General features: G+C 56.1%; 1 protein-coding gene across 6 annotated transcripts in view; it reads left to right on the top strand.

The window, feature by feature from the left end:
• The first annotated feature begins 11,466 nt into the window (after window positions 1–11,466).
• ACTN4 (actinin alpha 4) overlaps window positions 11,467–15,497 on the top strand; it is a 65,722-nt gene continuing 61,691 nt past the window's right edge. For 3 of the 6 annotated variants that reach the window (XM_084770543.1, XM_084770544.1, XM_084770546.1), the window contains exon 1: window positions 11,468–11,784. In XM_084770543.1, coding sequence (XP_084626669.1) covers window positions 11,614–11,784 — 171 coding nt within the window. In that variant the 5' untranslated portion in view covers window positions 11,468–11,613. Of the gene's footprint in view, window positions 11,785–15,497 lie in introns of all 6 variants that reach the window. The other 3 variants (XM_084770545.1, XM_084770547.1, XM_084770542.1) reach the window with 2 other exon arrangements.

Raw genomic sequence — 15,497 nt, 5'->3', positions numbered from 1 at the left:
CCCTGTTGTCTCCCACCTCTGTCCTCAGAACCCCAGCTTGTGCCCCAGCTGGGTCCTTCCCTCCTGGGTGTCCCCCCCATGTCACTTCCTCCTTTGCCCCACCCTGCCGCCTCTCCCTGCCTGCCCTCCTTCCTGACCTGTGAGTCACCGCAGATGAGGTAGGCAGAGGAAGCGAATGACCTGGAGAGCTGCCGCCCTGGGCTCTCGGGAGAGTGGAGAGCAGGCTTTGTGTCCCTGACAAGTCACCTGCTTCTGAGCATCTGCGTCCTTATATGGCAAAGAGTACGGAGCCCAGCTGGGTGGCGCACGCCTTTAATCCCAGCACTCGGAATGCACAGGCAGGTGGATGGATGAGAATGCGAGGCCAGCCTGGTCTACAAAGCACATCCAGGATAGCCAAGGCTACACAGAGGAAAACACACACACACACGGAGAGAGAAAGGCATCTCAGCAGGGTGGCTTCTGGGGAGCTTAGGGCTGGGAGCGGCAGCTCTTGGGAGGTGCGGCCAGGGAGGTCAGAAGTAACAAGTTACCTTAAACTGGGGCAGACTCTGTCTTTAAAGGGGAGGAGGGGGAGGTTCAGTCCGTGAACTCAACTGAATTAAAAAGATGTGGTGCCTCACACTTTTTACCCGCCAACACTTGGGGGCACCCTATGTCTCTGACCCAATTGGTGAGCTCCAAGTTAAGGGAGGGACCCTGATTTAACTGGGGCCGCAGCTGTAGTTGACGTGGGTTCAGTCCCCGGCATCACAAGGAACACAGCTTTAATTCCGGTCTTTGGTAGGCTGACCCCCCATGTGCCCGTGTGTGCACACACGTCACACTCGACTTGAAGTCCCTCTATCCGCCCCTTTGACTGTTCCTGTCAGTGATCCAAAACGAGTCACCGAGGAAACAGACCAGGAAGCAAGCGGGAGCCATCATGCCCTTTAGACTGCAGGTCCCTCAGGGTTGTTGGCTGGCCTTTATGGTGGTGTTCGGATTGGAAAGGTTACCAGACTGCCCGCCCGCCGAGTCAGCCACCCGGTTCTTGTCACACCCAAAGCATTACAGGAATTCTGACCAAGTGACCTTGAGCAGTTTGAACAGTTGATTTCTGTGCATGCAGGGACAGGGGTGAGGTGAGTGGAGATAAAAGTGACCCAGTAGATGTTCATCCCGCGCCACTCCAGCCTGTGAAAGGACTGCACGCCTGCGGAACCCTCCCGTGGAGCTAGCACTCACCCCACATAACTAGGATCCCATCCCATCCTGGAGAGCCAGGGTGGGGCCGGCACCCTTTGCTCAGGTCTTCAGACTGACCTGAGCAGCCACCAGGAACTAGAAGGCGCCCTCCTAGCCTTGGGGACAGAGTAAATATAGGACTGCTGTTCCTGAAAGTCAGCTGTGAGGTGCTGTAGGAGGGAAGCCTGGTATGCCGCCCCGCCCGCCGCCAGCCATCTTTCGGGCCATCCCTGGGCGGGGTTGACAGCCAGGCCTCCGCCCGCAGATACTCTTGCATAGGATGTAACTGGAACACCTGGGCATGGCTGCTCAGCTGGAGAAATGACCTCCCGTCCTTTGGCAGTCCCAGCTGGTCCTTTCTCTAGCCCTGACCAAGGACTGCTGAGCAGTCGCAGACCGGTGGCTTGTGAGCTTTGGTTTATTGGCTGGAGTGTGTGTGTATATTTGTGTGTGTTCTTTTGAGTTAGTACCTACACCGGGCATGGTGGTGCGCACCTTTAATCCCAGCACTCGGGAGGCAGAGGCAGGTGGATCGCTGTGAGTTCGAGGCCAGCCTGGTCTACAGAGGAAGTCTAGGACAAGCCAAGGCTATGCAGAGAAACCCTGTCTCAAAAAAAAAAAAAATAATAAAAATTGGTGTTGGACAGACGGGTCAGTGATTAAGAGCACTGGCTGCTCTTGTAGAGAACCCCAGTCCAGTTCCTGAACCCACATGGTGGCTAGTTTCAGGACGTTTCTGCGGGGACCAGGTGTTCACATAGTGCGTGCACATGTATGTAAGCAAACAGCGCACACAGGTCAGTCTTAATGAACTAACCAGCACCTGTGGTTATTTATAGCAGCCCCTAGGAGGACTTGGTCCTTAACAGTCGTTCCCTGAGTAGGAGGAAGTGCACGAGGCTCTCCATCTTCATCTGCCACCCCCGCCCCCACACCATGTATATAGAATTTGTTAGCACTCAGTGACCGACCGTGGTGACCGGTGAGGACCATTTCATGCAAACGTCACTGTTTGGGCTGGGAGTCTCAGGTGCCTACCGTTAGTGTGCCAGAGGGCTGCTGGCCAGTTGTACCCTCGGCGGGAGTTCCGGGCCAAGCAGGCCATGCTGCCCACACCTGGAATCCTAGATGGGCATCCGAGGGCTCAAGGCCACCTTCTCAGACCAGTAGGGAGTTTGAGGCCAGAATGGGTCACTTGAGACCCTGTCCCTGTCCCCTGCCCCCAAGAAAGAGCCTTTTCCCTAGGGGTCCAGATGTTAATAAAGTCTCCATACATGATCCCGGTCCTAGAGGGGTCACCCTGATTGTCCCTACAAAGTTAAATTCATGACAGACCTGCCCACCCCACTGTGCTGACTTCCCTCCCACACAGCACGGCAGGTGACAGGCCGCAGCCCCTGCACTCTCCTCACGTTGCCAGACTCTGACGGTATGTTCCTCTCCTACAGCAGTCACCCACTGCTGAAGCCCCACTTTAGCTTCCTCATTAAAAAAGAAAAAAAAAAAAATATATATATATATATATATATATATATATAACAATTGAGATATAATCTGAAGAAATTAATAAAAATTTAAAGAACAACAATAATAATAAGTATTATTATTATTATTATTATTATTATTATTATTATTATTATTTGGGACTGGAGGAATGGCTCATGAGTAAAGAGTGCCTGGGGCTCCTGCGAAGGACTCAGGTACAGTTCACAGCATCCATGTTGGGTACGTGGCTTATACCTGCTGTAACTGCAGCCTCAGGGCAGCCAGTGACCTCTTAGGTCCTCCATGGGCACCACACTCACCTCTATACACGCACACACAGTAAAACGAAATATCTAAAAATTACATTTATGCCCCAGGTGGCGCACGCCTTTAATCCCAGCGCAGGGAAGGCAGAGGCAGGCGGATCTTTGTGAGTTCGAGGCCAGCCTGGCCTACAAAGTGAGTCCAGGACAGTCAAGGCTACACAGAGAGACCCTGTCTCAAAAAACAAAACAAGAACATCAGGCTGAGCAAGCCACGAGGAGCAAGCCAGGTGTGGAAGTGTAAGCCAGCCAAACCAACCCTTTTGTTTCTGGTTCTCCTGTGGTTTTGAGCCTATTCATTCTGTCACCTAGGATTTTGACCGTTTCTTCTGCCGGCCAGTCGCTGCCTCAGAGGCCAGGGCAAGGGCAGGGTCTGAAGCAAAGGTCCCCTCGTCTCCCTTGTGGGTTGCTATTTTGGGGGAGGAAACAGACAAGACAAGGCAGGGAAAGGCAGTAAATCAACACTGTTAAAGGGTGATGAGCAAGGCCGGGCGTGGTGGCGCAGGCATTTCATCCCAGTATTCGGAAGGCAGAGGCAGGCGGATCGCTGTGAGTTCGAGGCCAGCCTGGTCTACAAAGTGAGTCCAGGACAGTCAAGGCTACACAGAGAGACCCTGTCTCAAAAAACAAAACAAAAAAAACCCAACAACAACAACCAAACAAATGGTGAAAAGTATTATGGACAAAGGTGCAGGAGGCAGTTTCCGTTTGGCGCTTCTCTGGGTGGAGACTAGGCTCCTCAGGTTGGGCAAGCATTCTATCAGCAGGCCACACCTCCAGGCCCTCACAAGGGGATTCCAGTGAAGCATCTACCACTGAGCCATGCTCCCACCCCCTCAGTACTGGATTCTAGGCAAGTGTTCCGCCACAGAGGCACAGCCACCACCCCCCCGCCCCCCACCCCACCACCCCCCCCCGGCCGCCCCCACACGCAAGCTCCAACAAAACATTCCTCCACCCTCCCAGCCCAGAACGCTGCATTATATACAGTGGTAGGGACAGGCTCGTGGAGGAGGAGAGAGAGCAGGCTGTGAGTCACAGAGACGCGGAACGGGTGGAAAGTACAGCAGCGCAACACTCTACCCTGTGCAGAGGCCTTGGACAGGGGCAGCAAGGGGGCCAGCGAGCTAGGGAAAAAGTGGCACCGGACGCCATGAGGAAAACTGGGACCCAGGCGCGGAGGACCTTCTGGGTCCGGCTGGAACTCCAGGACTTTCTTTTTTTTTTTTTTTTTTTTTTGGTTTTTCGAGACAGGGTCTCTCTGTGTAGCCTTGACTGTCCTGGACCCGCTTTGTAGACCAGGCTAGCCTCGAACCCACAGCGATCCGCCTGCCTCTGCCTCCCGAGTGCTGGGATTAAAGGAGTGCGCCACCATGCCCGGCCTCTCATTGTTTTATTAACTATATTCTTGCACGTCGTGGTGGCGCACGCCTGTCATCCCAGCACTCGGGAGGCAGAGGCAGGAGGATCGCTGTGAGTTCGAGGCCAGCCTGGTCTACAAAGTGAGTCCAGGACAGCCAAGGCTACACAGAGAGACCCTTTCTCGAATCTCCCCCCGCCAAAAAAAAAAAAGAAAAGAAATGAGGACAAAACTGGTCCTGATATGGCTGAGGGGGATGGGCTGAGGGGGATGGGCTGAGGGGGATGGCTGAGGGGGATGGGCTGAGGGGGATGGCTGAGGGGGATGGGCTGAGGGGGATGGGCTGAGGGGGATGGGCTGAGGGGGATGGCTGAGGGGGGTGGGCTGAGGGGGATGGGCTGAGGGGGATGGCTGAGGGGGATGGGCTGAGGGGGATGGGCTGAGGGGGATGGCTGAGGGGGGTGGGCTGAGGGGGATGGGCTGAGGGGGATGGGCTGAGGGGGATGGCTGAGGGGGATGGGCTGAGGGGGATGGGCTGAGGGGGATGGCTGAGGGGGATGGGCTGAGGGGGATGGGCTGAGGGGGATGGGCTGAGGGGGATGGCTGAGGGGGATGGGCTGAGGGGGATGGCTGAGGGGGATGGGCTGAGGGGGATGGGCTGAGGGGGATGGGCTGAGGGGGATGGGCTGAGGGGGATGGCTGAGGGGGATGGGCTGAGGGGGATGGCTGAGGGGGGTGGGCTGAGGGGGATGGCTGAGGGGGATGGCTGAGGGGGATGGCTGAGGGGGATGGCTGAGGGGGATGGCTGAGGGGGATGGCTGAGGGGGATGGCTGAGGGGGATGGCTGAGGGGGGTGGGCTGAGGGGGATGGCTGAGGGGGATGGGCTGAGGGGGATGGCTGAGGGGGATGGCTGAGGGGGATGGCTGAGGGGGATGGGCTGAGGGGGATGGCTGAGGGGGATGGCTGAGGGGGATGGGCTGAGGGGGATGGCTGAGGGGGGTGGCTGAGGGGGATGGGCTGAGGGGGATGGGCTGAGGGGGATGGCTGAGGGGGATGGCTGAGGGGGATGGCTGAGGGGGGTGGCTGAGGGGGATGGCTGAGGGGGATGGGCTGAGGGGGGTGGCTGAGGGGGATGGCTGAGGGGGATGGGCTGAGGGGGGTGGCTGAGGGGGATGGCTGAGGGGGATGGCTGAGGGGGATGGCTGAGGGGGATGGCTGAGGGGGATGGCTGAGGGGGGTGGCTGAGGGGGGTGGCTGAGGGGGGTGGCTGAGGGGGATGGGCTGAGGGGGATGGCTGAGGGGGATGGGCTGAGGGGGATGGGCTGAGGGGGATGGCTGAGGGGGATGGCTCACGGGGATGGCTCACGGGGATGGCTGAGGGGGATGGCTCAGGGGGATGGCTGAGGGGGATGGCTCAGGGGGATGGGCTGAGGGGGATGGCTGAGGGGGATGGGCTGAGGGGGATGGGCTGAGGGGGATGGCTGAGGGGGATGGGCTGAGGGGGATGGCTGAGGGGGATGGGCTGAGGGGGATGGGCTGAGGGGGATGGGCTGAGGGGGATGGCTGAGGGGGATGGGCTGAGGGGGATGGCTGAGGGGGGTGGCTGAGGGGGATGGGCTGAGGGGGATGGGCTGAGGGGGATGGCTGAGGGGGATGGCTGAGGGGGATGGCTGAGGGGGATGGCTGAGGGGGATGGGCTGAGGGGGATGGCTGAGGGGGATGGCTGAGGGGGATGGGCTGAGGGGGATGGCTGAGGGGGGTGGCTGAGGGGGATGGGCTGAGGGGGATGGGCTGAGGGGGATGGCTGAGGGGGATGGCTGAGGGGGGTGGCTGAGGGGGATGGCTGAGGGGGATGGCTGAGGGGGGTGGCTGAGGGGGATGGCTGAGGGGGATGGGCTGAGGTGGGTGGCTGAGGGGGATGGCTGAGGGGGATGGGCTGAGGGGGGTGGCTGAGGGGGATGGCTGAGGGGGATGGCTGAGGGGGATGGCTGAGGGGGATGGCTGAGGGGGATGGGCTGAGGGGGATGGCTGAGGGGGGTGGCTGAGGGGGGTGGCTGAGGGGGGTGGCTGAGGGGGATGGGCTGAGGGGGATGGCTGAGGGGGATGGGCTGAGGGGGATGGGCTGAGGGGGATGGCTCACGGGGATGGCTCACGGGGATGGCTCACGGGGATGGCTGAGGGGGATGGCTCAGGGGGATGGCTGAGGGGGATGGCTCAGGGGGATGGGCTGAGGGGGATGGCTGAGGGGGATGGGCTGAGGGGGATGGGCTGAGGGGGATGGCTGAGGGGGATGGGCTGAGGGGGATGGCTGAGGGGGATGGGCTGAGGGGGATGGCTGAGGGGGATGGGCTGAGGGGGATGGGCTGAGGGGGATGGGCTGAGGGGGATGGCTGAGGGGGATGGCTGAGGGGGGTGGCTGAGGGGGATGGCTGAGGGGGATGGGCTTAGGGGGATGGCTGAGGGGGATGGGCTGAGGGGGATGGCTGAGGGGGATGGCTGAGGGGGATGGGCTGAGGGGGATGGCTGAGGGGGATGGCTGAGGGGGATGGGCTGAGGGGGATGGCTGAGGGGGATGGCTGAGGGGGATGGCTGAGGGGGATGGACTGAGGGGGGTGGCTGAGGGGGATGGGCTGAGGGGGGTGGCTGAGGGGGATGGGCTGAGGGGGATGGCTGAGGGGGATGGACTGAGGGGGGTGGCTGAGGGGGATGGGCTGAGGGGGATGGCTGAGGGGGATGGGCTGAGGGGGATGGCTGAGAGGGATGGCTGAGGGGGGTGGCTGAGGGGGAGGTTTTTTTGTTTGTTTATTTGTTTGTTTCCAGCATAGCCTTGGCTATCCTGGAACTCACTTTGTACACCAGGCTGGCCTTGAACTCATCACGGAGATCTGCGTCCCCAGGGCTGGGGGTACAGGTGTGCGCCATCTTGCCCAGCTAGAGGGAAAGTTTGTATAATCAGATATGAGGGAAGAGTACAGCTGGAGGTGTCTGGAAGAGTCCAGAGCTGGTAGACGGAAGCAGGCCATGAGAGGAGGCGGGGGGGGGGGGGGGCAGCAAGAGGAAAGCAAGAGGCGGCAGGCTTGCAGGGGACCTGGAAGCTGGCAGAAGGGAAGGCCAGCAGCCGGAGGAGTTTAGGGTCGGGTGAGGGTGAGAAGAGCCACAGGACTCACTACTGAGTCCACACAGAGAAACCCTGTCTGGAAAACCAAAAGAAAAGAAAAGAAGAAAGAACTGACTGGGTCTACAGGCCAGGTGCCCTTTGGTAGGCTAATTGATGCCATGGTTAGCCATTTGCCCTTAGTTTCTCTTGGACTTGACAGAAATCCATTCTTCTCGTCAATTACTACTACTACTACTACTATTATTGGGTTTTTGAGACATGGTTTCCCTTTGTAGCCTTGGACTCCCTTTGTAGACCAGGCTGGCCTCAAACTCACAGTGATCTACCTGCCTCTGCCTCTCTCCTGAGTGCAAGTGCTGGGATTAAAAGCGTGAGCCACCACTGCCTGGTGCAATTTTTTTTTTAATTTAAGATTATTATGTGTTTCGTTTTGTATAAGAGCACATATGGAAGTCAGAGGGCAACTTTGGAAAGTGGTTCTTGTACCTTACGTGTCTCAGAGATTGAATTATGGTTGTTAGTCTTAGCCACCAGTACCTTTAATCTGCTGAGCCAGCACACCAGGGCATCTTATTTATTTATTTATTTATTTATTTATTTATTTATTTATTTATCAAGACAGGGCTTCTGTGAAGCCTTGGCTGTCCTGGATTCACTTTGTAGACCAGGCTGGCCTCAAACTCACAGAGATCTGCCTGCCTCTGCCTCCGAGTGCTGGGATTAAAGGACTGCTCTACCACGTCTGCCTGGCCACACACCGCATTTTAAATAATACAAAAAATTTTAAATTACTAAGGAAGGTGGGCCTAGACCCGTAGCCTGCCCAGCGTACCTGTACCTGACTTTGCTTTCTCTAACTATAGAGACACACAGGGCTCTGATCTGAGCAGGGAGGGTCATGGTCTGACTCCAAGGTGAACAACCAGGCAGCTGACCCAACAGCACTCTGCTGAAAGCTAAGGCTGTTCTGAGTTCCCTGCTAGCCAGGGCCTGTTAGAATAAAAGACAGAGAGCACTCGGGAGGCAGAGGCAGGTGGATCACTATGTGTTCAAGGCCAGCCTGGTCTACAAAGGGAGTCCAGGACAGCCAGAAACAGCCAGGGCCACACAGAGAAACCCTGTCTCAAAAAACAAAACAAAACCCAGAATGTGCTTTCATTTTAATCCCAGATGTGGGGCTACTTTGGACTGTCGGTAGCAGCTGACTACAATCTGCCTGGAGCTTCACCAGAGGTGTGGTTTTGCCAGCTGCACATAGTTTCTGAGATTGTGTGATGTTTGGAATTCTGGGAATTTTTCAGAGGGTAGCTAAATACTAAACCCCGTTAGGCAGGGTGGGTTGGTCCTTCAGGGTGATTGTTTGCGGTTTGTCACTTCTTTCTTTCTTTTTCTTATCTTTTCTTTTTGTGTGTGTGTATTTTGTTTTTTGTTTTGTTTTTTCAAGACAGGGTTTTTCTGTTTAACAGCCGTGGCTTTCCTAGACTCGCTTTGTAGACCAGACTGGCCTCAAACTCAGAGAGAACTGCCTGCCTCTGCCTCCCGAGTGCTGGCTGTTTGTTAGTAGTCATACTCAAGAAAGAAACAAGAAAGAAAAAAAAATAGATTTAAGGGATCTCTCTCTCTCTCTCTCTCTCTCCTTCTCTCTCTCCTCCCTCTCTCTCTCTCTCTCTCTCTCTCTCCCCCCTACCTCTATCCTTCTTTCTCTCCTATCTACTGATGGGGCATGAGAGGGTTGAGAAAAGAAGAACCCACAAAGTTACAAAGTCCAGCTACAAGCCTGGGCTATATAAGACCCTGTCTCGAGTTCGAGGCCCGCTTCCTCTACAAAATGAGTCCAGGACAGCTAAGGATACACAGAGAAACTCTGTCTGGAAAAAACCAAAAAACCAAGAAAAAAAAAAGAAAGAAAGAAAGAAAAAAATAGACCCTGTCTCAAAACAAAACCAACACCTCAGCTGGCAAAAGCATTTGCAGCCAGGCCTGATAACTGGGTTTTGTCCCCAGGACCTCAGGTCACAGATGCAGGGAACCAACTCCGACCTCTGGGGGTGGCATGCCCAGCCTTGTCCCCCACACAATAAATAAATGTAAATTTAAATAATCAAACCCAGAGCCAGGTGGTGGTGGCGCACACCTTTAATCCCAGGACTCGGGAGGCAGAGGCAGGCGGATAGCTGTGAGTTCGAGGCCAGCCTGGTCTACACAGAGAGACCCTGTCTTGAACCCCCCTCATACCCTCCCTCCAAACAAAACAACTAAGATGGAGAGAGCTGCCCTACCCTGTTTGGATGTCACTTGCCTGTTAATGTGGCACTTATTTTTCTGTATGTGTTTCTTTTTTTCCCCCTTCCTTCCTTTTCTCCACTCCCCTATTTTTCCTTCTTTCTTGGAGACAGAGTTTCTCTGTGTAGTCCCTTGCTTCCTGAAACTCACTTTGTAGACCAGGCTGGCCTCGAACTCAGAGATCTGCCTGCCTCTGTCTCCTGAGTGCTGGGATTAAAGGGTTATGCAACCATGCCCGGTTTCCAAATGTTTCTTTCTTTCTTTTTTTTTTTTTTTTTTTTTTTTGGTTTTTCGAGACAGGGTCTCTCTGTGTAGCCTTGGCTGTCCTGGACTCACTTTGTAGACCAGGCTGGCCTCGAACTCACAGCGATCCGCCTGCCTCTGCCTCCAGAGTGCTGGGATTAAAGGCGTGGGCCATCACCGCACGGCTCGCAGCATGGTTCTTATTCTTGCCCATCTCCCCTACCAGGTTAGTTATTTGATGATTGACCTAGTTTATCACGCTGCCCACACGTGCTCAGGGCCTGCACATCGCAGACGCTCAGTGTTTGCTTAATGAAAGACGATAGAAGAGAGCCGAGTCAGAAACAGATGCCCTGTGTTCTAGCTACCCGTGTATTCCAACCTACTCTAACCCCATGCCAATTCTGTGAATCCTTCAAGACTTTAAATATCTACCTTTCGCCTGGCGGTGGTGGCGCACGCCTTTAATCCCAGCACTCGGGAGGCAGAGGCAGGGGGAATCTCTGTGAGTTCGAGGCCAGCCTGGTCTACAAAGCGAGTCCAAGAAAACAAAGGCTACAACAGAAGAGACCCTGTCTCGGGAAGAAAAATGAAAAATCTACCTTTCCCATAAAGTCTACCCTGAAGATTTTATAGATCAGGCCATCCTAGAGTTTCTTCTATTTATTTATTTTTAGACGGGGTCGGTCCTCATGTAGCCCAAATTCACCTAGGCTGTGTATCCAATCTGGCCTGGCAATTCCTGATCCATCTGCCCACACTTCCCGTTGGGATTAAAGGCATGTGCCGCCTTGCCGAGTTTTAAGCTCGATTTTATTTATTATTTAAATTGAGACAGGGACCTCCAACAGGTTGTCGTCTGTCCTTCAGTCTCACAGGCCGGAGACCAAGAGACAGACACCTCAGGGTGTCCGGCCTGATTGATGCAAGCTTCTTGGAAGGTTGAGTGCCGAGAGGGTGGGGACCATTTCTGGCTTCTTCAGTGCCCGAGGCATAAAACACCATCTCGCGCACACACAGTAGGCGGCAGCCAATAAATCTCGATTAGGTCCGAACGGCTCGAGAACGGGGAAACTCACATTCCATCGCCAAACAGGTTAAAGCCGGACGACGGAGCCCCCGCCTTATGAATCATTCATGACTTGAGCCACGCCCACACCGCGGGGGGGGAGGGAGGGGGATGGGGGAGGGAGGGAGAGGAGGGAGGAGAAGGAAACAGGGGTGGGGGAGGGGGGGATGACGCGCGCGCGCGCGCGCTCACGAGAGAGACGCGGCCCCGGGCTCCCACGCTAGGCAGGCGGGCGGGCGGCGGGAGGTGTGGATCCGCGGGTGCGCGCGCTCGAGGGCGCGGGAGGGAGGGAGGGCGGCGGCGGCGGCGGCGGCGCAGCGCGCAGTGCGCAGGCGCAGGCGTGGCGAGCCGACTGCGCACGCGTCAGCCGTCTTGGGCGGGCTGGAAAGCAGCTGAAGCGGCGGCCCGAAGTCGGAGGCTCCGGCACAGGGGCGGGCGCTGAGGCGGGAGCGGAGCGGTGCGGAGCGGAGCGGCTGGCGGGCTTAGCTAGCAAGAGGCGGCGGGATGGTGGACTACCACGCGGCGAACCAGGCGTACCAGTACGGCCCGAGCAGCGGCGGCGGCGGCGGCAATGGCGCGGGCGGCGGCGGCAGCATGGGCGACTACATGGCCCAGGAAGATGACTGGGACCGGGACCTGCTCTTGGACCCGGCCTGGGAGAAGCAGCAACGCAAGGTGCGTGGGCCCCGTGGGCCGAGCTTGGATGGCGTCCTGCCGGGGACGGGGAGGCGCTGAGAAACAATCCGGCCGGACCAGGAACCGGGTGTGGAGTCCCGGAGAGGGATAAAAACAGAGCTCGAGGAAGCAATTGGGAATTCAGGAGGTGGGGAAGGGGGGGGCGCTGGGGTGGGGTTAGGGAAAAAGAAAAGTGGCGGCCAGGTATGAGATACGGGGAAACCTTGTCGAAGGCTGTGGCAGGAAGAAGGCTGGGCGCGGGAGGGGGGGGGGAACTGGGGCTAACCGTGATGGTGATTCGGGAGGTAGAAAAGGGAGCTGGGTTTTAAGGCGGGATTGCAGGGTCAGAGGGAGGAAGCATTGGTAGGGCCCAGGCAAGCGAGCCAGGGGGGTCCGGGGAGGGAATTGGTGAGCTTTGGATAAGTATTTAGGGGTTTGGGAATCCCGGTATGGGGGAGGTGGGTCCGGGGTGCGGATGGAGTGTGAAAGAGAGCTTGGAATGTCGGGAAGCCTTGGTGTGTGTGTGTGTGTGTGTGGTGGGGTTGGCGGGGGGGGGGGCGCGGGGGGTCGTGCTAGAGGGACGAGAAGAGTCAGGGAAGGTAAGGAAGGGCCACTAAGAAGAGGGTTGTGGAGTCTGGAGAGAATAAGGGTGGGAGCCTCGGGGAGTCTCATGGGCTTGGGGTGGGAGGTGGTTAGGGCTGTTAGGATGGTCTGGTCTGCCGGGACTGGGGGGGGGGGGTGGTCTGAGAAAGCTAGGTGTTTAGGGGGAGAAGTTAGGGCCCTAGGAACAGAATGTTTGCCAAGTGGGTGAGATGTATCGAGGGTGCCCTGTTGTAAAAAGGAAGAGGATTAGGATCGTAAGTAGAATTGATGGGTGGGGGGGTGGGGGCGCCCAACAGAGTGTTTGTGGGTGCTTTGAAGCAGGGAAAGGTAGCGCAATAATAGTAGAGGTTCCAGGCCCACGAGGGAAATGCAGTCCCGCAAGGGTGAGGCTGGTGGAAGACCGTGGGGGCTGGAATGGAGGGTACCGGGAAGAGGTTAGTTTGGGGAAAAAATGGAAGTCTGGCTATATAAAGGTGATTCGGAGCCCGAGAACGAAAGAGGGTTTAATTCAGTGAGGAGGAAATGGGTGCTCGGGGCAATACGGTCTTTTGATGGGGGGGGGGGAGAGTGTGATACTAAAACTGTATTTTCTGATGGTGCTTGGGGGTGTGGAATGTAAAAGGGAAGCCACAGTAGCGAGGGGAGTTTAGAGGAGGGAATGGTGCTGTGCTGGGGTGGTTGAGAGGGAAGCTCAGAGTGGGGGGGGGAGCAGGAAGAGCTGTAGCAGGCTGGGCTGAGTGGGTGAGAATGTGGGGGCGGCTCACAAGTGTGTGAAGCGGGTGGGAGGTAATTGAAATTAGAAACAGTTTCATGCCTTCTAGAGGTTGAGACATTCTTTCCAGATTTGTAACTAATTGATGGGCAGGGTGGCATTGGATAAAGACCTTTGCTCTTAGGGCAATGTCGGGTGTAAAACGGGAGGGGGTCAGGACGGTGCCTTTGGTGACTGCAAAGGGGATTGTGACTTTGGGATGTGGGAGCCCGGGGCCCCAAGGGGTGTGGGAGAGAGCCGGTTAGGTGACATTTCCCAGAAGCCCCCTGGGGCAGACTCCAGGAAGTGTGTGGTAGTGGAAGGAGCTGCTGTGCTTGAGAAGCCCCAGGTGGGGCCTGGTGTAGGTGTGACCTGTGTAACCAGTGTCAGCGCGTGTGTTCCCAGCAGTCGCCACTGGGTGGAGGGCAGCAGTGGTGTAAGGGGGTGTCTGACGCCGAAAAGTGGGTGTTGTGTGGAGACGGAGAAGGAATGAGTTCATTTTGAAAAGAAGGGGAAATATAGTTAGGATCACAACAGTAACTTATTGCCTGAGGCCATAGAGATTGGAAAAGGTTGGAAGTTGCCAAAAGACTGGGAAAGTTGGAAGGAAACTGGGTCACAGCCTCGGCTTTGAGAATGCGTTGGGTCTTTCTTTTCTAATGTTTAGGAAAAAATGTGCCATGCCTCCTTTTTTCCCCCCTTAGATGACAGGGTAGAGCGAGCACTCTTCTTTTATTTATTTATTTATTTTTGGTTTTTCGAGACAGGGTCTCTCTGTGTAGCCTTGGCTGTCCTGGACTCGCTTTGTAGACCAGGCTGGCTCGAACTCACAGCGATCCCCCTGCCTCTCCCTCCCGAGTGCTGGGATTAAAGGCGTGCACCACCGCACCCGGCGCGAGCACTCTTCTTTCACCATCTTGTCCCAGCCTCTGGTACCTCCTTGGTGTTTTGTTTTCTTTTGTTTTTGTTTTTCTTTTTTGTTGTTCTTTTTTTCTTTTTCTTTTTTTTTTTTCGAGACAGGGTCTCTATGTAGCCTTGGCTGTCCTGGACTCACTTTGTAGACCAGGCTGGCCTCGAACTCACAGCGATCCGCCTGCCTCTGCCTCCCGAGTGCTGGGATTAAAGGCGTGTGCGCTACCACCGCCAGGCCTCCTCCTTGTTTTTCTAGCCCACCCTTCGGGCAGCTAGGGTGTGTGTTTCAGAGCCTGCGTGGTGAGGCTGGTGTTCGTTGGATTGAGACCCTGGGCAGGAAGCAGGACTCCCTGTGTCATTTTCCCCCCTCCTTCCTTCCCAGCCAGGAAAGGCTGAGAAACAGGGTGGCTGGCTCACCCAGTTCTGGCTGCAGTTGTTTCAGCCGCCCTAAGGGCCGGGCTTTAGTGCGCTGGCTTTATAACCTGCTCCAGCAAATATTTACACTTAGCTGTCTGTAGGGGAAAAGTATTGCTTCACCTCTACACCCTGTCCTGCACAGGCTAGAGCTCCCTGCTGCTGTGGGGGAAGGAGGAAAGGAACAGACCAGTTGCTGCTCCCCCCCCCCCTGCTTATAAGAGCCCCCAACCCAACCCCCAATAGGACGGCTAGGCCTTTTCCTTTTATGGCTGGGCCTTTGCACTGTTGCAGTGCAACTTTTGCGAGCATGAGTGACAGCCTGCCTTTCTTGCCTCTCGCTCCAAGGCGTTATCCCAGCCTGTCCGCACACTCAGATTCTGTGGCCAGAACAGCTGAAACAGAATTGGCCCCAGTCAGGCGTGGCCCTTTGCTCTGCATTCTAGGGGCCCCATACCAAAGGCATTGTCAGTAAGAAGGCGATGCAACAAGTGGGCAGCCTTGAACACTCTGAGAGGATGGGGCACTGGTCTGCTCTTTTAAGACCTCTTATTATTGTTGTTTTAACCTAGGTTTATGCCCAAGCTGTTCCTGAATCCTGGGCTCAGGTGATCCATGAGCCTTAGCCTCCTGAGCAGGCTGGCAAGCAAATTCTTATTTATTTATTTATTTATTTATTTAATTTATTGTGTACACAGTGCTCTGCCTGCCCGTACAGCTGCAGGCCAGAAGAGGGCATCAGATCGCATTGTAGATGGTTGTGAGCCACCAGGTGGCTGCTGGGAATTGAACTCAGGACCTCTGGAGGAGCAGCCAGTGCTTTTAGCCTCTGAGCCATCTCTCCAGCCCCTGTAAGCAAATTCTTGAGCAATTAAGAGTACCCAGTTCCCGTCCCTAGTTTGTCCCATCCGAGTACTGATCAGGCCTGACCCTAGGATGGTGTGGCTGTGGACCACTTTCCTAAAGTGGCTTCAGTAACACACACACCCCCCCCCACTCTTGTGGAAGGGTGAGAGTTACCCCAGACCTCCTC

This window comes from Acomys minous (assembly GCF_964271855.1).
Source record: "Acomys minous genome assembly, chromosome: 20".
Classification (NCBI taxonomy): domain Eukaryota; kingdom Metazoa; phylum Chordata; class Mammalia; order Rodentia; family Muridae; genus Acomys; species Acomys minous.
This window is presented reverse-complemented; position numbering and strand designations above follow the sequence as displayed.